Source organism: Hetaerina americana, unplaced genomic scaffold (assembly GCF_022747635.1).
Source record: "Hetaerina americana unplaced genomic scaffold, ioHetAmer1.1.p SCAF_19, whole genome shotgun sequence".
Classification (NCBI taxonomy): Eukaryota; Metazoa; Arthropoda; class Insecta; order Odonata; family Calopterygidae; genus Hetaerina; species Hetaerina americana.
The window spans coordinates 9,979,413-10,002,454 of NW_027286752.1; the positions used below are offsets into that span (position 1 = coordinate 9,979,413).

The following is a 23,042-nucleotide window of genomic DNA, read 5'->3' on the forward strand; positions in this document are numbered from 1 at the left end:
ACCACCAATATAAACAGAAATGCATGCGGCACCAGAGTTGCTTTAATAACAGCAGTTATTCAATATATTGGATTTATATTTTTACAGTGACAATAGCCCAATTTTGACTCTTCTTTTTAAATAAAAATTTGATAATTTTGTGAATGAGTACACGAACATATTTTGGAAATTCAAGGCTGTACAGTGTTGGCAGCTGAAAAGATTAAATACCACTGCTTTAAAGCACAAAAAATGACCTCAAATGTTTCCATAACAATGGCATTTCAATATGTACAAGAAATACATACCAGACGGTTCTATAAGCTCTCCTTTTAAAGTAACAACACGGTGGCGAGTAGCTCCTAAACCAATCTTGGTGGCAAGCTCTAATGTAGGAGTGACAAGTGTCTCACGGAGTCCAAAATAAAATGCAGTTGCAAGCCGCTGATCATTGATTTTAATCAAGTCAAATAACCGAGGAATTTTGTCAGGCCTGCGAAAAAGAAAATGGCATATATACTTTCAGTTCTAAAAGATAATTCTTAACTCATGGATGCAAAAGCAGAGACACAATGCTAATGCATGGCAGACTAATGTTAGTCAAAAACACACTTGATAAAAGTCACCCTGACAGTATGCCAAAGAAATATTATTCAGTGAAAATTAACACCATAAAGCTATACATGGAATCCCATGAGCCCAATCGCTCTATCAGTTTAATTAGCAGTAGTCTACTGGGTTAAGGCAGGTTTTCAATGGAGCAGTACACTTCTAAGCCCTAACTACCATTACACTGAATTCACGGGAGTATTAACTAGTCAGTATTATTGCAATGGCTCATTTTTTAAGCTCGGCATATTACTCCCTCTATTGAGTCCATCCAAAATGCATATCACTCCATCCCTCACCCAACATTCTCCCCTCCATTGAGCATCCCTCCACTATCTCTCACTATATCCACTTTCCCCGTCTTCTTTGGATTTCTTCTGATAGGCCCATCTCTTCATGTGTAGCCCTAATTGTTTGTTCACCTCTTTAAATGTTATTCTTCCTATCCTTCTTTAAATCTCCACCGCAAAACCTCTCCACAGTAAATTGCAAGTGCATAAGCGCAATAGTTATCCACCAGTATCCCAGCATTCTCCATGTGCACCTACAGGCCTGTACACACCCGTATAATTCCTTCATTCCTTAAATCTGGTTTCAAAAAATAATAAAGACTCCTGCGGCCATTTCTTGCTTGCCACATATTTGATAGCCACCGATTGCTGATTTTGACCTGATATTTGAAGCATTAATTTTTCCCAATTTTTCTTGCCAGTGTTAGGTATCTGATTACATTTTTTCATGGGTCATCTTAATGAATTTGTTTGTCCTTGGCATCGGTCAGGTCAGTTTGACCATAGATTCAGTTTTTCCCAATGAATTATGGCAAACATGAACTAATATCATATCTAAAAGAAACATGATTCTGATTAGGAATTTCATCTCCCACATCATATTCCTGATTTGTACATCAAACTCTTCACTTTCAAAAAGAATCAGAGCTTCTTCCCATTTTCTCTCAAATATTTTCAAAAAATTGAGTAATTCCAGACATTTTCTTGATTTTTCTGAGTGGGGTGGTCACCCTGTAAAAAGTACTCTCCAACCTCACTCCCGCCTCTCCAGGGACCAATTTCCAATCCTCCACAACCTTCAAATATTTTCATCTGAAGAACTCTTGCAATCATTTTGTCTAGTCGATCATGTGCACTAACTACTCCTTCCTTCCTTAGATGGCTTTATTACCATGCACATGTGGGTTACCACTATATTGAGCTAGTGTCTCACTCCAATAATCCCTGCTATTTTTCTATTTCACCTCAGATACATCTAACATGCCCATATTTCCACTCTCCACATCTCGCTGGAGTTTTCCAACTACTGCCATTATTACGCCAACTCAGCTCTGCCCCAGCGTTCCAAATCCCTATTTTAATAATGGCGGTCTTGCTTCGTGTCTCATTTTCTGCTACCATAAACTTGGACGTGCAAGGAGTTCATCAAAACATTGACTTCATGCCCCTCCCACTGCCTGGCACAGCACCTGTCCCAATGGGTATAGTCCCATAGTTGCCAGGATTTCTTACTCTCATGCTTGCATCCATTGGCATCATGGGAGAAATAAAGGAATTAGCTTCATATTGTATTCTTAATTAGTGTTTTTAACATGAAATCATAACTTATATGACCACCAAAATGGGGTCAGATGACCCAGGAGCCACAAGGTGTTGGTTCACTACGGGGCAAATAATATCGTCTGGCTCCTGCCTTTTTACCTGTATCTGGCATGGCTGATGCTTCCATGAGCAATTAACATTACTTCCGCCAGCACGGGGTGTTCAAAACAGAGCATACAAGTGCCACTTCCAAGTTACACGTTAATGGGTCATGGGGAGAGGTCTATCTGGGTACAAAGTAAATATCCAATTAACTAAATTAAGTCAAGAGCAATCTACACTAGGCACTCTTAACCAACATCAATTGAAAACCCACAAGCATAAGACTTTTTATCTATAATCTTGCTGGGTGTGGCAGAACAAGTCAGTCTCACATGCCCTTGTCTCACTTGAAGTGAGACAACTCACAGTCTCATCTTGAAGCCCTTACAAGTATTAGCTCTATAGAACTAGCCAGCCGTTTACCACTTTTGTGATTATAAAATTGTTCCCTGAGGCATTTAAAAAGCATTGTGACTAAATCACTCAAGACTTCAAATACTTTTTTCATAAATCATGAACTTATGCAATATTCTTGATGAGTGTTTCTACTCATCTTCATCAAGTGATCATGCTTTGCTATCTCTATCAATGAGTTTATAATCACACAGTACACTGATCGAAATATGATTTTCCGGCTATGGACAAGATTTGGACTGAAAAACTATTCTTCTAATATTACCTCTGTAATGGGACTTCACAGTTTCGTCTCCATTTTTCCATCTTCTCAAGGACAATAATATTTACTCTTCCAATGTTGTTTACTTTTAGGAAGTCAATGCACTGCTTTGCTGTATCCACAGTGTCAACAACTACATGATCCAGTGGACCACAGGCAGTTGATATTGCAACATCATACTTGGCATCTATTGCACCTAAATCTCCCTAAAAATTAAATTTTCATTTATGAGAGGTGGTCAATAATGAATGAAAAGGGTAATTAAAACAACAAGAATATGAACTCATTTTTATACCAATAAACTTAACCCAAACGAGTAGAGATTAATCCAGAGAGTAGAGATTAATTAAAAAATGTGAATAACATCAAGCACAATTTCAGCATTGCATTGTCAAGTACATATAAGCCAAAAATTTTCTTGCTTTTCCTGACTAATGAAAACCTGAAGTTGACTGACAGCTGAAATCTTAAATTAACAAAATTTAGTGACTTTTCATAGATGTGAATTAAAATTTTGAACAGTTCTGCTTTAAGCACAGGGTACCAAGAACATATTGCAAAACTTTAATTTCCAAAAAATTAGATACTTTCTAATCTGTTTTATTTAATCAATCATTAATTTATTTCTGCATGACCCCACACTAATTCCTTTTCACTGCTAATAACCAAATTCCTTTGGCACATTCTCTCACATTAGACTTATCTACATATCGGCTGAAGATTATATTTTGACTCCAAGCTTACACCACCTGAAGAATAAAATCCAGCACTATTCTAAATAAAAGGCATGAAAAATACAAGCAGTCACATTACCAAACGACCAAATATTCCAGGTATCCGCCCAGCCCTTTTCTCAGCTAGCAGTGCATCCAGAACTCGCCCTCGACTGACATTTGAACTCAACGCTGTTTTCATTTCTTCTGCATTCTGCCTCACAGTTTGCAATTCCCTCACTGTTGGACCCTCTTCCCTTTGAATGTCTTCCAATTCTGTATCAATTGCCTTTAATGAATTCTCCAATAGAGGAATTTGATCCTTCAACTCTGTCACTTTCCTATGGAATATATATTTTAACGAAAGAACAAGTAAAACTTGGGCATTTTCCAACAAACATTTATATTTGATTGACATGGGAATTCCTTCCATCTTGGAAGCACACATAGTGGCTAAGAAATTGAAATAATGGTACTCACACTCTTTTCTCCTCTAAACTCTGTTTAGTAACTTCACTTTTCCGTTTTATTTGTTCCAATAAAGCCATTTCTTTTTGCTCATTTCTTAAGTAAATGTCCAGCTCAGACTGGGCTATATCCATCTGAAATTTAATATTGAACATTCAAAATACAAAAGAATAAAAGATAAAACAAAAAATCAATAGAGTAACAACATTGCACTAGAGTATTTATCTAATGGGATGATAGGATTTTCCATGAAAACTTCAACACAGACAATCGGGGGTTGTGTTGGATTTGCGATCAAAATTTTCCAAAGGAGAATTACCTCATTCAAAATTCACCTTCAAAGAAATGTATCCTAACAATGAAAATTATTTATACAGCATATAGTAGCATAATATACTTTAATGCTCACGTTTATAGAAAAAAATGTATTTCAAAACTTTAAAATGCAACGGCACTTGTTTTTCCCAGTGAAGATAAAAATTCTAATAATGGTTGGGGATCCCATCACTATTCATTTTTTTGGGAGACATTTCTAGTTGTGAAGAATGATCTGGTACTTTCCCGGCGAATAATGTTTTCCAAGATTATTCGGGTCTCCCACCGGGTCCACGTTTGTAGGTTTGCCGACGTTTCGATGGCCGAGTCGTCCATCGTCTTCAGGGCATGCCCTGAAGACGATGGACGACTCGGCCATCGAAACGTCGGCAAACCTACAAACGTGGACCCGGTGGGAGACCCGAATAATCTTGGAAAACATTTCTAGTTGGTTTGACATTTCACTTGACAATGCTTTCCCTATATTCAACAGTTATTATTGGTAATTACTGGTTAACAGTTCCAGTCAAAAGGTAAGTTATCAGAATGAAAGTAGACAGACAGATGTGAAGGACAGAGAGTTTCACAAAACTCACTGATCTTCAGGCCAGGACGTGATCCCTCCATCAGCAGAAGAAGAATGAGTTTTTTCAGCTGATGAAATCATCATTACTAATATATAATATACAACAAAAAATTATAATTTTTCACCTTTGATTTTGCTTCATCCACTGTTTTCCTTAGCTCCATAAGCTTATTTTGCAAGGGCTCCCTTTCATCTTGAAGCCCCTGAGTCTCTGCTTGTAAACCAGCCATTGCAGTCTGCAGCCCTTGCTCATGTATAGCTTTCTCCCTTATTAGCTGCCCCTCCTTTGCTGTCAACTCCACAATGTCCTGTTCATTTTCTGCAGGTACCTTCTCCAAAGCCTCCAACTGTAAATAAATTAATTTCCAGGGACACAGTGCTTATTTTAGAAAACGGAAGTTTAAGATATCTTTAGGTTTTTAAATATGTCACTAAGCATCAACACCTGTCACCACGAAGAAGATTTATGAATGAAATACATTGAGATAATATTAATTCAAATTAATATAAGATGAATTAGTATGAAACAAATTCAAAGTTCCACAAGTTAATATAATAGGAATTAATAATATCATTTGTTGCACACCGTGATAGAAAGACTTAAGTGAGAAATGCTGGCAATTGTAATATTTTAAATAATGAGAAAAATTAAGGCTCTAGGCCAAATCATTTAATGGTCATTCCTTACCTCCTTAAAAAAAAACTCAATCATACTTAGCATATCAATTTGAAACAAAAGCCAAAATTTCATAATTTTTTATGATAAACAAACAATACAGTTTACATTTTAAAACAGAAGATTGGACCACCATGCTATCCCTAAAGGGCTCCACTAAATTTATATTTACTCCATATAGATAGAAATTTCCTTCAAATAGCAGAGCCATGTTGTGAGGAATGAGAGGGTTGAAGCAACTTTTGTTTTGCTAAGGTAAATTAGAGCTTAGGTTATTATAGAGCGTGGTTGACTACATGGTTTCCTTCTTGGGACAGCATTCTGTCTAGCACAGTTAGCCTAACAATTCAACATTAACAGGCTTCCGCAAGCATCCTTTATTATTTTTAACTTTTTATCCAAGAGAGAGAGCAAGTCAAAAGGAAAACCTTGGGCTTTCAGAACAAATTCCCAGGGAGCATTTAAGTTTTTACGTGGATAACAAAATTTCAGTTTGAAGCATAAGGTAGACCTTGGAGCCCATCCAAAAAATGTTTAACATTCATTGCCTCAGTTGACACTGCAAATCTCCATAGAAAACCAACAATAGTCTTAGATATGTTGAAGTAATATTCCCAACCAATTTTTTCCACAGGAAATCATGTTAAATAAGTAGAACTGGGTAATGCAAACTAAAAAGGCATGGTCAACTAATTGAAGATTCTAATATGAAATTGAAAAACCCATAATCTCTCCAGAGAATAATAACATGGTGCTCTATGCAGATGACATAAATCTAATAGCAGGTTGTACTAAATCATCTCAATTAGAAATAGATATGTATGCTAGAGTGAATTCAGTCGCTCAATGGCTGCTTGAATATAATTTGCAACTAAATGCAAGAAAAACAATTTACCTGATATTTAGTGAGAGAGCCCTTCAGTCAAATATTTCTGTGGAAATAGGAAACCAATTGATTTCTGAGTTAGAACATACCACTTTATTGGGTTTAGGAAGAGACAACAAGTTAAGCTGGAGGTTCCAAATGGAAATATGAAGTAAAAATTATGCTCAGCCCTATTCCTTTTAAAAAAATCTTGCCAAATATTGTAATACAGAAGTATTAATCCCAGTATACCATGGTATACTTGAGTCGATAGCTCGATATGGCATCGTCTACTGGGGGAGCTCAGAACATGGAAACATCACTAGAATACTCACACTTCAAAAATGCGCAATAGGATTACATTTAAAGTAAATGCAAGAAAATCCTGCAGGGAGTACTTCAAATGCAACAAAATCATGACCATTCCCTGCATCTAAATGTATAATGTGATTTTGTATGCCTGCACCAAAACCCCTTCTCTGGGCAGAAATAGGGATGTTCACAAGTACAACACAAGGGGTAAGGATAATCTTCATAATGGCCATTGCAGAGTAGCAGCACTACAACAATCCCAGAAGTTTCAGAAAGACTGCTGTTTAATCGACTTCCTGAAGAGTTCAAACGAATTCTCCCCCAAGAAAATAAATTCAAAAAACCGTTAAAATATTTCTTTGTAAATAATGTTTTTAAGGAAATGTTTTTTAAATCTTTGATATTCTTATATTTCATGTGCATTATTATTCCCATGAATTGAATAAATGTTAATGCACCTATAAATGTAATTGAATCTAAATGAAGCCCATACAATTATGTATTGTTCTATGACGAATAAATCTATCAATCTATGAATGATGTCCAGACTGGATAAGCCAGATTCCTGAGGAAAGTGACACTTCTGACAGAGGCTTTTTCAAACTTTTTCAAATAAATTGCAGAAGTAATCCATCCATAACTGTCAAGTTCAGTTCACAAATTGAAATTCGCTCACCAGTGGCGATAATTGGAAAGGATCCTCGGCTTAAGAGTAGATATACCCAGCATGCAAATGTTCCCTGAACTTTTTAAGTTGACTGGGTTTGATTGAGGAGAAATATGAAATGATCCGTGTGGTCTTGAACCTATGAATTAGCATATCCATTGAAATCACAGAGATATTTAGACCTCCTCAGCATTGGCCTTAATATTTTGGGCTATTTCGACGAGGTATATGGGGCTTGGAAGGATGGTTATTGAATAAACCCAGCAATCACCACTGGCAACCTAAACCTCCCTTATGAACACTAGAATGCCTACGTTGGGGTGGGGGGACAAGTGCAGAAGGGAGTAAACAAGGTTTGAAGCATTTACCCATAGGGTTTGAAGCATTTGCCCACACAGTAAATGAGCACATAACTTACTAGATATCTTTTTAGGCAGACCATTGGATGCTTTCTCAAAAACAGACATTTTGGTTTAGATTAGTGACCTTCCAGCTGCCAATTTCTAAATATACTGGGTACAATACAGTCCCATACAATACAGTATCGTCCCGTACAATAATTATCGAGACTGGTTCCAAAAAAATTTATTGCAGTTATCATTAAAATTACTTAATAATCTGCCACTCGTCAAAAGCTCGCTGGAAGTCGGTTTTGGGAATACTGTTGAGAGCCTTTGTCATCACCGCTTGAACCGCCTTGATGGAGTCGAACCGATATCCTTTGAGCTCCTTTTAAGCTATCCTTTGAGGTAATCACGTTGTCGAGAAAGTCTTCATCTTCCTGGACGCAGTCCAAAATTTCTTGCGAAATTTCCACCCAAAACAGTTTTTGTTCCTCACTCAAGACTTTTGGCACCAGCTTTGTGCACACTTTCCCCATCGCAAGATCTTCTGTTAAAATGGTGTGGACGGTTCCAACTGAAAGGCCAGTCTCCTCACTCATAAGGGCTGATAGTTAAACAACTCTCAGAGTCCAAAACTTTTTTCACTTTGGCCACCTGAGCATCGGTTCGAGCGGTCGTCGGGTGTCCGACGCAGTGCTCGTCTTCGGCGAGCTCCCGGCCTTCTTTAAACATTTTGTGCCACTCAAAAACTCTCGTGTGGCTTAAGACATCATCCCCATTAGCCTGTTTAATGAGTTCAAGGGTCTCTGATGCAGGTTTCCCGAGTTTAACGCAAAACTTCACAGTGTAGCATTGCTCGACAGTGCATGCGACAGTGTGCTCCATGCTGGCGCGAAGACACCACAAACAATCACGCGTCACAAAAATCCACCTCCTGTCTCATTGCATGCCCGGAGGCGACTGAACTAATGTGCGCCTGAGTGGTGGGGGACCCCTCTACCGAGCCGACCGGTCCGATCCCCATCCACTGCTCCATTGAGGCTACAGCGAACCAGTCACGATACTTAGTGTACGGACCCTGTGTAATCTTGAAGAATAGGTACATGGGATAACACAAAAAAATGAAGTCGAAATGAGTTATTGAGTCCTCACTTCGACTTGTGTTGTAGTGACGATTACCCTTCAGTACGCTGAAGAGGGCTACTTTGTGGCCGAAATACGCGTATTCGTATTCACCTTTCTTATCCTCTCCTTTTTTACCTTTTACCCCTTTTACCTACCTCATTATCCTTTTTTACCTCTTACCCCTCCTTGACTTGTGGCGCTAGCCAACTAATTTCATTTTTACTTTGTTTAGAAAGGTAAACTGTTTACGGCTATTGGAGTTTCACATTTATTATATATTACTAGCCGTAAGAGCTCATTCCTATCAATAGACTCTGATGGTCTTGAATTATTAAGTGGTTTTAAGGTTTTTGAAAACTGAGCAAAAATATGGAAATTCAATAGAGAAGAATTCTAAATAAAACACTTCTGTAGAGCTTGGCATGATGAAAATGACCCCTATTCAATGATGGGAAATCATTTGGAATAAGAAAAAAACTGTAAACACTTGGTGTAACTCTAAGTAAGGATTTGGTGTTGGGATTGCAAGTATAATGCATCTCAGTCAGGGCATTTAAAACATTGCTTATTTTCATGAACACATTGGATTTCAGTAGGCTGGAAACTAAAGATTACAAATACAAAGCTTCTGCCCCACCAACCATTGAGTATGCATGTTCATTTCGGAATCCTAATCTTCTAGGATACGTAAAACAAATAGAAAAATGTGCAAAGAGTAGTGGCTAAATTTGAACCAGGCAATTTCAAAAGGAAAGAAAGACTGACAAATATGCTAGATAAGTTAGGGAGGAAGCCCATAGAGTTTAGAATGAAAAATGCATAAATAATGTAGATATGCCTCAGGAGAATGTACTTGGCTAGATATAACTCGACATGTTAAAATAACAAGCTATAGCCAGGAAGGACCATAAACATGAAGACAGATTATAAATATCAGTTAAAATTCATCTTTTAACAGCGGTGTAGAAGAATGGAACTCATTGAAATAAACCAGAAAATTTTCCGGCAAATGCACACATTTTTCAGAATAGATTAAGAAACCTGACAATTAAAAGTCCTATCTGCACAGATGCCCGAGCTGCTCGTATTTTTCAAATGATGTCAATGCATAGTTTTACTGTTTTGTGTATATGAGGTACTATGTGGATGTCATACTGAAATTATTACTGCTTTTTTCAATTTATTTTGAATCTCAATTCATGTCATGTTTACTGGGTACATTTTCAAATGACTTTACTAAAAAACCATTATTTGTAATTTCAAATCAAATGCATTATTTTACATGTTTCAAGCATCAACACTTGACCAAAGAGGTAAAAAAATTTAAATAATAAATAACATTACCTTCTCTTTTTCACTTTTCAAGGCCTGTATGTTGGATTTTCTCTTTGTATTCTTCTGCTTCAGGTGCTCTTGAAGTTTCACATCTTCATTGTCTAACTGCTTAAACTTCTTGGTCAAATCCTCTTTCTTAGTAGTCATGCCTTCTAAATTTCTGGAACATAAATCAAGGCATATAAATTACACATGGGAGATAGTTTAGGCCCATAATTTGTGAAAATCCATTTGTGAGGCATGAAGGAAGAATCAAAATGACTGCGTTTCAACAGGAAAGAATTTATTACTGTCAACTGGTTTGGCTACACTGCAACATCATCAGAAGCAGTAAGAATGGAAATGTGCTAATACATGAAAAGTAAAGATGGGGGACTTGGCACACCCCTAGGTTAATGCACCCCTGTCCAATTATACAGTTCTAGGTTTGCAAATGAGAGAGCCTTCACTGTTAGCAAGTTCACAATTTAAGTGCAATGTAATCTGTGAAGCACAAAGGAAGAATCAAAAAGACTTCCCATTCCCAAAGGAAAGACTATATCAGTCCAATCCAGATGATGCTAAAGAGTAGTGAAACTAGTCAATAGTAATAAATTCTTTACTTTGGAAATGCTAAGTCTTTTTGATTCTTCCTTCATGCTTCACAAATTACGTCTGCACATAAAATGGTGAATTAACTAAAAGTGAAGGCTCTCTGCTTTGAAAACCTATAACTATATCATTGGAAAAGGGTCCACTAACCTAGGGGTGTGCAAAACACCCCAGCTTAACTTTTCGTGTGTTAGCACATTTCTGTTCACAGCAGCTTGGCATTATAAGAGTTATGAGGTAATAATCAGTTTAGTATGTTTGAACTTAATATCTGTAAATGCTGTCGAAAAACTTTCCCTCATACAAACTGTTGAGTGCAATGTATTCCAACATGACCTAAGAACTGGATTCACATTTCAGCAGTTACTGCCTCATGCTGAGATTTTCTTAAGGAGTAATTTGTCATTAGGTAGGAATCTTTGCAAAAAAAATCTGCAAAAGGGAGGAAGGAAAAAGTAGAATGCTCTGCTTCAGAAATAATATGGCACTTGTGTCATATATTCCCAAGATCATCAAATGTGTTATCTTAATACCTGTACAGAGTCAAATAAATTTGTTGCCAAATCCATGCCAGGCAAGAGAGAACCCAAAATTCTGGCAATGCAAAATTTTAAAAAGGGGGGATCAATTCTGTTGACAAAATGCGTCACCTAAGGCAAAAGAAGAAGCTTAACAAGATGGTCAAGAGCCATAATCTTTCATTCGCTGAACATCAGCCATGATGTGGCATTCACAAGACATGAATCCATTAACTATAGCACATGAAAGAAATTTTCTCAGGGAAATAGCAAGGGCACCAATCCAACCAAATAACAAAGATATCCACCATTGCAAATAATCTCAAAGCAGTTAAAAATAAAAGTAGGGCTGAATGGTGAGGGCTTTGGCATGCAAAATAAAAAATGAGGAAATTTAATTTTAGCTCACTACACAAAAATATAAAAAGTGAATCGTACTGGATATGGTAAAGTGCAAAGTGAACGGTTTACACATCCACCACCTCTTGAAAGTCGATTAAAATTGCTTGAAGCACAAGTTATTCCTACATTTTTTAATTGATCTTAAACCTGTAAAATTACTTCCTTTGAATAGATATTAATGGAAATCGTACATGTATCAGAAAAGCAGTTTGAATTCCATTTTAAAAAAAGTAGTTCCCCAATAGAATTAAAATTTTTGTAAGTTTATAAAGAATTACCATCGGGTAAGTTGGCTCGTTGGACAACAATTTTGCTCACACTCCTGGAAGCATCCGAAGTGATCTTTGTTGCATTATGGCGACAATATATATAGGAGATACTATCCAGCCTGGAGTCCTCTGATTGGCTGTTTCTCAGTGGTAAGGTAAAATAAACTTTTCCACGTCAAAGTGTATTTCATGCAAAAAAATTGTAATTCCACCTTAACACCAAAAAACAGCCAATCAGAGCGCTCTGGACCAGCCAGCGTCTGCTGCATATGTATACTGCGGCCAAAATGCAATGAGGATCACTTTGACCTGAAGACACCTCCAGGCCTGAGGGTGAAACTGTAGTCCAACAACCCAACCTACGCGACAGTAATTCTCAGAAGCAGCATGGAACCTTCATTTTCACGATTTCATCGTGAAAGCCTTAAGATTAAAATGAAGAATTATACAACATAGATAAAATAAAACAAAATTATTCATTCATATTGGTGAATATGTAGGCAAAATAAGGGTCAGACACAACTTGTAAACCAACGAAGCTTCGTGAGAATACCATGGGGTTCATGAAGACAACTATCCAAGAATTATTGGTATTAAATCATAACTAAAACCCATGGAGTGTGGTGGTCGAGTGATCAGGGTCTCTGCAAACATTCCTGCCATACCTCATTTATACCGTACTGGAACAAATTACAGATGGCACCAAACATAGGACAGTGTTATTCGGAAGTCATTTTAGATAATAACTTTTGATACATTGTAATGGCAATAGAATATGCAAAAGTTTAGGCGCAGGGTGGCTAGCAAATGACATGGTTTCTGAGTCCAGGTTGCTTCCAGGTTTTCAATGGTAAAAATTCACTTTTCAAGGTTTTGTGCTTCTATCTGCTATTTTTAACACCCTGTATCCCTGAAATGGAAACTTGCCAAATTTATCTGCACAAATAATTCAGCATTTTCCCCTGCATCACAGAAATTCATGGGTGGGTATTTAATTGACAAAAATAGTTTTAAAAATGTAATCGCTTGGCTAAATTAAAATCCCACTGTAGAAACATTACCTTGCCTGGAGTTTTGGAGTTCTACATAGGAATTTTTGTCTCTTTTGAGGATTTAAAAGGATTGTAACAGTGCTATGACACCTTTTCAGCCTTTTCAGCTAGCATTCAGGGAAAAATAATTGGTAAATGCATATTGATTCAAGCTCAGCATGGTTTTAAATAAGAAATTACCTTATCGCTGCCAGGAATTAACTTTTCCTTGAAGATCAAATGTTAAAAAATAGAATTATTAAGTTTTAAATGCTTTTCATTAATCACAAATCATTCTATGCCTACAATACAAACAAACATATCTAGAAGCCTTTGGCATTAGCGAAATAAATCATTACTCTCTGATTCCTCATTCAACTAATTCTTTTTTGATTGTTTTCCACAACTGATGTCACTCAAGCTCCTACTGCCATTTCCCTGTTATACTGTACAAATACCCTTGTTTTCATAACTTGAGAGACCAAAGCCAGAAAATTAGGAGAGATTTGGTGGTATAGTTGAGCAGAAATAGCTCATTTGAGTACCCATGGTAACAGATTAGGTTGACAAGAAATCTTCTTGATTATTGGCATCAGTACAGAAACAAATTAGTGACGTCTTGCGTTTAAATATCAACCTACTTTTTGGAAATTTTTCCACTGATCGCAGTAATCACTTGAACAGGAATTAAAATTCACAAATTTCAGTTGGTCCAAAGCTATGATAGAATCTGTCAATAATTTATCAAATATAGTCAGGGTTGTGAAGTCCAGAATACGTGGCATACCTTGTCAAGTGTTGCAGGAGCACACAACAAACTGAACTTCTTATGAAGCTTGATGCATAATGGGAGGGAATTTACAATGTACATCTAAAGAAAGACAAGATGACTGAACCAATATCTTCTTTTAACCAATGAATGGAAATGAAATGACATAGTTTTGATCTAGTTTTGAGAAAGATATGAAACTTCGTAATTTCTATTCAGCTCAATGCAACAATTTCAGGGTGTAAATATCATTCACCTTGACTGAGATTCGAGCCCAGATCCCTGATGTCCGGCTGAGTGCTTCAGCTAGTTAAGCTATCGACACATCCTGTTCAGCTTTTGACTCTGCAATTTAGTTTTCACTTTGTAATGTAAATCTTTGAAAAGGAGACAATTAGAGAAATTACCAAAATAATTGTAATAATGACTATTTACCTCAAAATTACAATTACTGGGATTGAATGCACAAAATAAACCCTAACATAGAGCCAATTCATAAAATGCAATTTTGCCAAGATGCAGTTATCCTCTGCCTTCCTAGATTCACAAGATGTCACTCTTCCTAATAAGACAGTTTTAATTACTGTTGCTGAAAGAAACTTTTTAAATTTGTGAGTTCTTAATGTCCAACATCGCAGTGTTGAAATAAATCCCTCTTCTTCAGCACTTAACTGAAAAGGGAATGGCATGAAGAGTACGTATGCATGTATTTAAATGCAATGCATTTTTATTACACACTCCTCTCAAATGGAAAAAAATATTATAAAGAAAATGTGCCTCCCAGTAATAAACAAGGGAAGCACAAAACTCACTTTGAATTTTCCTTCAAGATTTTCACCTTTTCTTCCTTGGAAGCAGAGAATTCCTTCAGTTTGGTTTTCGAAGTTTTAATGGATGCATCAACTTCTGCCTTTTCTTCTTCTTTCTGCCTCAGATCCTCTTTTCTGTCGAAACTGGAAAAAATGTACTTTCCTTGAAAAATGTGCATTTGCCAGTGAAGAATAAGATAGTTAAATATCCACAAAAAATCATTATTATTTATAATGAACTAAGCTCAGCCGAAATATATATATGCATTGAGAGTAGCAATAGATCTGTGAGAACATTAAAAATGCATTTTACCCAGTACAAGGGCTCAAATGACTGGTCTTGCAAAAGTTGCCACATTCCTTCTCATGGATATGACTAAATTTGCATTCCTTAAAAATCATGGCACACATGATTTACTGTAAGATTGTTTTTATTTAAGCTTGATGTTCAGGTTAAGTGCACCATTTTAACATTCTGTATCCATGCACTGCGTGGATATTTGAAGTCAGCAGTAAGGCATCAAAACTTACGTAACAAGGTGTCAAATACATGCACCGACATGCATAGGTGATGATTTGGGAAATGGTTATCATAGGAATAGATATTTTTGTGTTTCAGACTAGTTTTGGGTGTGATATGATGGATGCAATATTCAAGTCAAAAGAATGAGACTTGAACTTGACTTGAACACAATACACATTTGGATGGCAGTATAAAAAAAGTTAAATTTTTGCGCAATCAAACAGGCAATAACAAAAGCAGTTTGAGACAGGTACAGGTTGAGGATATGTCTCCTATCCCTCCAATCTACTCTCATTTTCCTTGATACATTCATTAATTCTCCCAAATTAACTCTATTAAATACCTTCTCAAAATATATAAAGGACAAATATATCCTGATTGTATTTTATGTTCCTATCTATTTGCGACCCCACTACTATGGCATCACTCATACCATTCTCCTTCCTGGACCCAAACTGATCAACCTTAAGGTAATCCTTTGCCCTCTTCCACACCGTGTCATTGCCAATCCTTAGATGCATGCAGAATCAAATTTATTATTCTTTAGTTCTTCACATAGTTGTCTTTCCCTTTTTTAGATGGAACTAAAAATGATCTGATGAAACCTTTTGGAGAAATCCTTTCCTAAAAAATGCTACAAATCAGCCCAGAATAACTATTATGTCCATGTTTCACTAAACCTTTATGCATTTCTGCAGGGATATTATCTCTGCCTCATTTGATTTATTTCCCTTAATACTCCACGAGTTACTTAAGGTTGTTCCCCATTGCCTTCCTCAACAGTGTTTGTTGACACCATCACTCAATGGCCACCCTACTGGGGTCAGATGCCTTTGCAACTGCTTCACTGAGGAACAGATATTGTTATGGACTACCCTTCAAGCCACCCTGCCCATGGGTGACCCTACCAGGAGATATCATTGCTCCCACCAAGACAGCTCTCGGGTCATCAGATTGCACAAGGCCTTTCACCATGACAACGTTGCAGTCCATGGGGGACGTTAAACCATTTCTTAGAAATGATCACTTTTCATTGATCACAAATATTATTCCTATGGAACTCTCAGAATGCTATTTTTTTCTTTGTTAGGCCATTCCTTTTTCTTAATCCATATTCCCCTACCTAACTCCCATCTCTCATTTTACTTACAAGTACACTCCAACCCCTACCACTGTCAGATATTTCCTCCAAAGGACACCCACAAATACTTCCCCTTGTTGATTTTAGTGTCTATTTATTCATCCCTGATTACTTGCTGGCACGTAGACCTGAATCAAGTTTCTTTGTTCAGCTTTTACAATTACCAATAAAAGCTGCTGGACTGGATACACCTCCTACCTTGTGGGTGGAGTCCTGAAGAGGGCAAACCTCAAGTCTAATCAGCATCTATCATTGTCTCTTGGGAGAAATAACTGAGATGGTTTCCCAATACCCTCCTCAATTGTTTTTTACTAGACAACATCGCCTGAATCCAATCAACTGGGATCAGATACTGTTGCAGTCGCTTTACAGAGGAACAGATCCTGATGAGTGGACTACTTTTCTTCCGGTTCTGGACCTTCAATCAATCTGGCCTGGGTACCCCCAGAAAAAACCATTACCAATGCTCCTGCTGATACAGCTCCATGGGTCATCAGAACATGCAAGCTTTAACCCCGCATCAAGGCTTTAGTCCATGGGGAGAGTAACAATGAAGATACTTAGGTATTCTACGAAGGATATTAACGTCAATAAGCGGTTTTACCACCATGCCTGAGGTGGTAAGAGCACAGCATGACTCAAACATGAACTTACATTTCTTTCTGATAAAGAATGTTCTTGAGGTGTGTGACTCTGTTCTCATCTTTGAGATAACCAATAATCCCTTTCACCGGCTCAATTAGGCTGTCCTTCTCTTTTTCCACCATCCTAACTCTTGTATATTTTTCTGCTCTCTGCTCACTCAGCTCCTCCACCAGAACACTCAGCTTTTCAAGAGGCACCTGTGCAAAATCAAATACATGAGAATAACACACGAGGGGTATAAAAAGGTAGCGATTACATTCATGAACAATGAGGCCAAATTGACGGTCACACTAAGTGACATTAGCCTGAACATTCCGAATTTTCAAGCTTTTGGTATGCTCTGTTGAGCCATATGAAATTATTAGTTCCTTTGCAGGGCAGATAATCCAAAGTTTAATATAGATATAAAGTTAGTTAATAATCATAAGAAACAGCATTCTTCCAATTAGATTACAATTCAGTGACTTAATACATGTAAGTTATGAAGGCTAAGTTAAGGGTATTTTTATTCATGCTAAGAATACCTTAATGATAAGCATTAACTATGCCTTCATAAAATATTTCTAATATCTGGGAAAAAACAATCAAAAAAATCTTGTCAATGCTTCAACCAGTGCATTAATCAAAAACGTATTCTTAAAACAAGTTATGGTTAAAACAGAAAAGGGGAAAACAACAGGAAAAGCAATCGCAAAAAAAAAACAATATTTCCAGGACTCATGTATTTTGCATGAGCATTATTCATATAATGAAGCTCAAAGAATAAGAATTTTTCATGAGCTGTGTTTAATAAAGGTTTACTTACCTTTTAGGAAAAACGCAAATGACCAAAGGTTAAGATTACTATTACTTTGCAAAGCTGAAGCACATTCGAATACATATTTAAGCACCAGAAAACACATTTTCCCAAAAAGTGTTAGTCCCTAAAATATATCCCGGAAAGATTATAATAATTTCCAAGAAAAAATGTCTCCCATCTTATATCAGTCCACAAATTTTTGAAACATTTGCATTGGGAACAAAAAGTGTGACAACCATTCACTTCCATTTTTAATATTAAAAGCATGCATTCCTTTTTATGGGAAATTTACCTTAAAACGTGATGTCCCTATGATATCCTCCAAAAATTCCAACATTCCTGGCTCATGCTCAGTCAAACCCTTGGCTTTCATCATGGCAATCTGCTCCACTTCACCCTAGTAAAATTTTAGTCACACATATCACATCAGAGTAGATAAATTATGCAAGAGTACATAATTTCCAATATTATTTAAATTTTTGTTCATGTAATAAATTATCAGACAAGATTTTCCATGAATCTAGAAATACATTAAATCAGGGCAGACATGTGGTTAGAAAAAAAAGACATCAAAATTGAAGCAAAACTAATTTCAACTGTTTTCATTATTAACTGAAAATCGTATGAGTGAATTTTCATTTGAAATTTAAAGAAGAATTTTTTACACTCACACAGAACTTAAAACTCAAGGAAAAAATCAAGTTCTAAGATTTTGCAAGATAGCATAGGTTGAACGTTTACTTGCCCCTCAACTATTACTAATTGACAAGTGGATATTGACAGCAACTTTATGAGAAATACCCTAAATAATTAAAATGCCCATTAAAATGCATATGATGACCAGCAGTAAAAATTTGGAATGGCCAGAGAATCTCTAATTACAATGACCTCCATTTTCAATGTACACTCAGTAAACTTTCTAATATTAACAGAGTGCTAATGGATGCAAGATAAAGCAGGGATAAGCAACACATGTAGAATACATGGTCGTGATATAAACATATACTCGGAAACTCTTCTTATATATTCATTGCGATTTATTCACCTTTTCTAGAGACGGAAAGTACATTTTTTAGCCATATTGTAAGGGTAGGATATATACATAAAGTGAAGAGCAGAACATATTTTCCTCAGAGAGTTAAACCAATCACGTACCCAGGAAAACACTAATGACTGGCAAAATATGAATCTTAAAATAGGATCGCTGATACGGATTCATGGTCATCATATGATACAGATTAAAATAATGCAGTGTAGGTAGTTAATAACTTATTCGTAGCATAGTAAAACCATGCATTTGCCCACCCTAAAGGAGAATATGGAATTCACAGGGCAAATGAATGCAACGGAAATGATTCATGGGAAAGTACAGATAGTGCAAAAATTATTAAATCAAAACATTTAATGCCATTGCCAACTTTTGATTTAGTGAAATTGAAATGATTTTACGAAAGCCCAGGTATTTCAAACTTGTAAATTTAAAATAAAAGGTATCCCATATCAAAATTTCAAAGCATTTAATTATCTTTGCCATTGTAATTTGTTTAAAATTTCAAGGTGATGAGGAGAAAGGATAATTCACAGACCAATTGATAATTGAGAGTTTACTGTACTTAAAAGATGAAACACCAGATTGTGCAATGCAATAAGAAAACCAAGTAAAGAGAATATCAACACAAAAAATATCAAACTGTTATAACATTAACACCCAGATAATAGAAAAAATAATTACAACAACCAACCTGCAATATAAGGAAACGATTATAGTCCAAATCAATCCCGTGACTTCTTAGAAGTGTGCCCACTTCTTTAAACTGCACACGCCGTCCATTTATTTGATAAAATGATGAATTATCTTTGAATGCAGTGCGTGAAACACAAAAATGGGAGTTTTCCACAACATTATATCCCTCACCTGGCTGTAATCAAAATCAAATATTGAAAAGACAATTATTCAAGCACAAAAACAAAAATAACAATAATATTTATAGGTCCCAGAACTTTACAGAGTAAAATATGGGAGAAGTCAAAGAACAAACAATCAGCTGCTTCAGTGTTCTGAAGACTCCAGAAACTCTTCCACACAATAATAGCTTTTGTCTACCAGGAAATGCTAGAGATATTTCTTAAATGTAACCCTCGAAGGAGCAGATTTTATGTCAGGTTGCAGGGAGTTAAAAATTTTGATGGCCACATGAAAGGGACTCGAATTATACATAGTAGAAGAGTGGTAGAACAAATGTACAGGAACTACGACAGGTAATACTCTGTCGAGTATTATGCCCATGTACTTGAGCATTGGTGATTTGTTGCTTCATAATATCATGAGAAAAACAATATTTGCACTTTTCCACAGATTTATTTGTAACACACAACGTGTTTCAGCTCATCGAACCATCTTCAGGTACACGACAAGATTCAACTTGTGATACATCATATTTATACCTTTTTGAGAAAGGGGAAAGGGGGGGGGGAGGGGGAAGATAAGAGTGAGGTGTAAGGTAGGCGGGGACAAAGAGAGGAAATATGGAAAACCCAAAGGAACAGGGAAACTAAAAAAAATGGATAGGTAAAAAGAGAAAATAGATAGAAGATAAACCCTTGTGGTCATTATTTGAGACAAGGGCGGCAGGTAGCTGGTTTCCTGGCGGTAGAGAGGAGGGAAGAATAAAGAGGGTAAAGTGGAATGGAGACATGGAAGGGATAGAGGCAGGTTGAGGGATGAGTTATAAGTGATTCTAAGGACATTATCAGGGTAGGGTTGTTCGACAGATACTGAGAGTGGAGGGCAGGGGGTGGTTGGATGGGAAACTACACAAAGGGTGGAGTCAGCTATAGAGAGGGAGTGGCACTGTTTGCTGTAGAAATGGGATTCTGAGGAGAGGAGAGTGATTTATCAAAATATTGTCCTTTGAAAAAACATTCATATTTAGTTATACAATTTCAAGTTGCTCTAAAATATCAGTCTTTTGCCCTTATTTTCATAGTGTAGAATTTCCTGATTGAATTTACATGATGGTGACAATAATAGTAGATGCTTAGTTAGGAGTGGTGTTTCATCAAGAGTCCTCCAGCATATTCTTTATTCCTCCCTCCTTCCTACTGCCAGGATACCAGCCACCCGTCACAGTCCTCTCAAATAATTACTACAAGTGCTTATCTCCCCCTCCCTCTTTTTACCACTCCATTTCTTCAGCTTCCCCATTTCTTTGGGGTTTCGACATTTCCCCTCTTCATCCCCGCCTACCTTACTCCTCAATCACATCTCCGCCCCACCTTCCTCAAACAGGCATAAATATCATGTACCACATGTTGAATCTTGTCTTGCACCTGAAGATGGTTCGATGAACCAAAACGCTTTGCACGTTACAAATAAATCTGTTGGCAAGGGGTAAATTTTGTTTTGCTCATAATGACGAACTTTCACTACATCTCACCTGAATCTGCTGAATATTTTAGTAATATCCTTAACATATAAATAGTAAAGGTCCTTTAGTATCCTTAATATATTAGTAATAAATACACAAACAAGGTGAAGTTATAATTTTCAATTCTTTAATCTGTGATTAGAATAGATATTAAGAGCACAAAATAAATTCAAACAGAAAAACCAAAATGGCAAATGAAACAAAACATCTTAATTACAATATCAGCAAAACAGAGAGGTTTCATCCAACCCCAACTGAACTCATAACATTAACAAAGAAGAGTATCTTCACTACATTCTGATATGAACACTCTTGAGAAATTGAGGAAGGGTGGAGAATTGTCAGACCCCCTGCCACACATCCTCGCAATGGCTTGCAGGGTACTCACATATCAAAATAACAATATCATACTCTTGCAGATACAGGAAAAACATATATAACATGTATTTACTTATAATATGAGGTGTAACATGATCCTGGGATTTAGGGATGGTTGGGGGATGAGTACTTCCGTATTTTTTGCTAAGATATCCTATATTTAAGCCAAGGAGTAAAAAACTTGAGAGAAATATAAACTGAGTACCTACTTACTTGATCAATGATTTGCTGGAAGTGAACCGACACTGTACATCTGTTCAAGTCTTGATATAATGGCGACTTATGAATTAGAACTGATACCTTCTTGCTTCTAATTTTCGCTGCACGGTATCCAAATACGAATAAAAGAGAATCGATGACATTACTTTTACCACTACCATTTGGCCCTACAATGGCTGTGAAGCACTGAAAACAAGAGTTTTAAAATATATATTAACTCTCCAAGGATATTCGATAGATTGTTACAACAGTCCAATCCGTGACATAGTCCGAAGAATTAAAGTGAAATACTGACTGCTGCCGATTATACGGATTTTGCTCCAAGTCACGTATGAATGTTAACCTTACCTTGTGGAATGGACCGAGCACCTGAACACCAGCATAACTCTTGAAGTTTTCATTTACAATTTTAGTTATCATTAGTCGCACACCTTGGACCTCTGAAGTACAAGCTGCTATTGGGGGAGGAGGTATGTAAACATCCCCTAATCGCATTCCTCCCTCCCTAATGTCTTCATTGGTACTCTGATCATCAACAGATTCCTCCATTTCGACATCGGCCGATTCCACGGTCCCCTCAGCACACCTTCTTTTTCTTGGTCGATCCTCAGATTCCAGTGAAGGCATTGCCACAAAACCAGTCAAAACACTTAAAACTTATACATCACCATCGAATTTATTGATGATATCTCTTAGCATCGTCAACCGCGCCGAAAAACTTCAGTGTTTACCAACAGAACAATTTGGCGCCGAATTTCAGGTGATCTCCTTTACTATAAATATTACATAATTTTACATACAGTACAACTATCTCTAATTTGAACGTAAATAACTGTATTATTTAAAGTAGATACCTAAAATATGTTGGATGTGGAATTAAAGCCATCCCAAATATTTATCCTTCGGGGTTATAACACTGTACTGTTGGGAAAAACCAGAGAATTTCGTTTATGTTTTGTTAATCAACGGAATTCTGAGTTAATGATTGGGTTTTTACTTTCAAATCACGGCCAATCAACATTAATGTTATTCATTCGTATTTCGATAGAATCTCTATGCATAGGATCGATAGGGTAATACTAAAATGTTTGATGGATTGTTACCATAGGATATTTTCTCTTTATTATTTCTTGTTATGAATTACATGCCATCCTGAAGCACCTGTGTCCTCATAGAGCCGCTTACGATTACAGTA

General features: G+C 36.6%; 1 protein-coding gene across 1 annotated transcript in view; it reads right to left on the bottom strand.

Moving 5' to 3' along the window:
- Nucleotides 1–22,600, bottom strand: part of glu (structural maintenance of chromosomes 4-like protein gluon) — a 52,009-nt gene extending 29,409 nt beyond the window's left edge. Inside the window, exons 1-12 of the mRNA XM_071584420.1 lie at nucleotides 22,196–22,600; nucleotides 21,842–22,033; nucleotides 19,565–19,741; nucleotides 18,115–18,219; nucleotides 17,033–17,220; nucleotides 14,718–14,858; nucleotides 10,335–10,485; nucleotides 5,127–5,348; nucleotides 4,113–4,234; nucleotides 3,733–3,973; nucleotides 2,923–3,125; nucleotides 288–472 (exon numbers count right to left, since the gene is read on the bottom strand). Coding sequence (XP_071440521.1) covers nucleotides 288–472; nucleotides 2,923–3,125; nucleotides 3,733–3,973; nucleotides 4,113–4,234; nucleotides 5,127–5,348; nucleotides 10,335–10,485; nucleotides 14,718–14,858; nucleotides 17,033–17,220; nucleotides 18,115–18,219; nucleotides 19,565–19,741; nucleotides 21,842–22,033; nucleotides 22,196–22,474 — 2,206 coding nt within the window. The 5' untranslated portion in view covers nucleotides 22,475–22,600. The remainder of the gene's footprint in view (nucleotides 1–287; nucleotides 473–2,922; nucleotides 3,126–3,732; nucleotides 3,974–4,112; nucleotides 4,235–5,126; nucleotides 5,349–10,334; nucleotides 10,486–14,717; nucleotides 14,859–17,032; nucleotides 17,221–18,114; nucleotides 18,220–19,564; nucleotides 19,742–21,841; nucleotides 22,034–22,195) is intronic.
- Nucleotides 22,601–23,042: the final 442 nt, after the last annotated feature.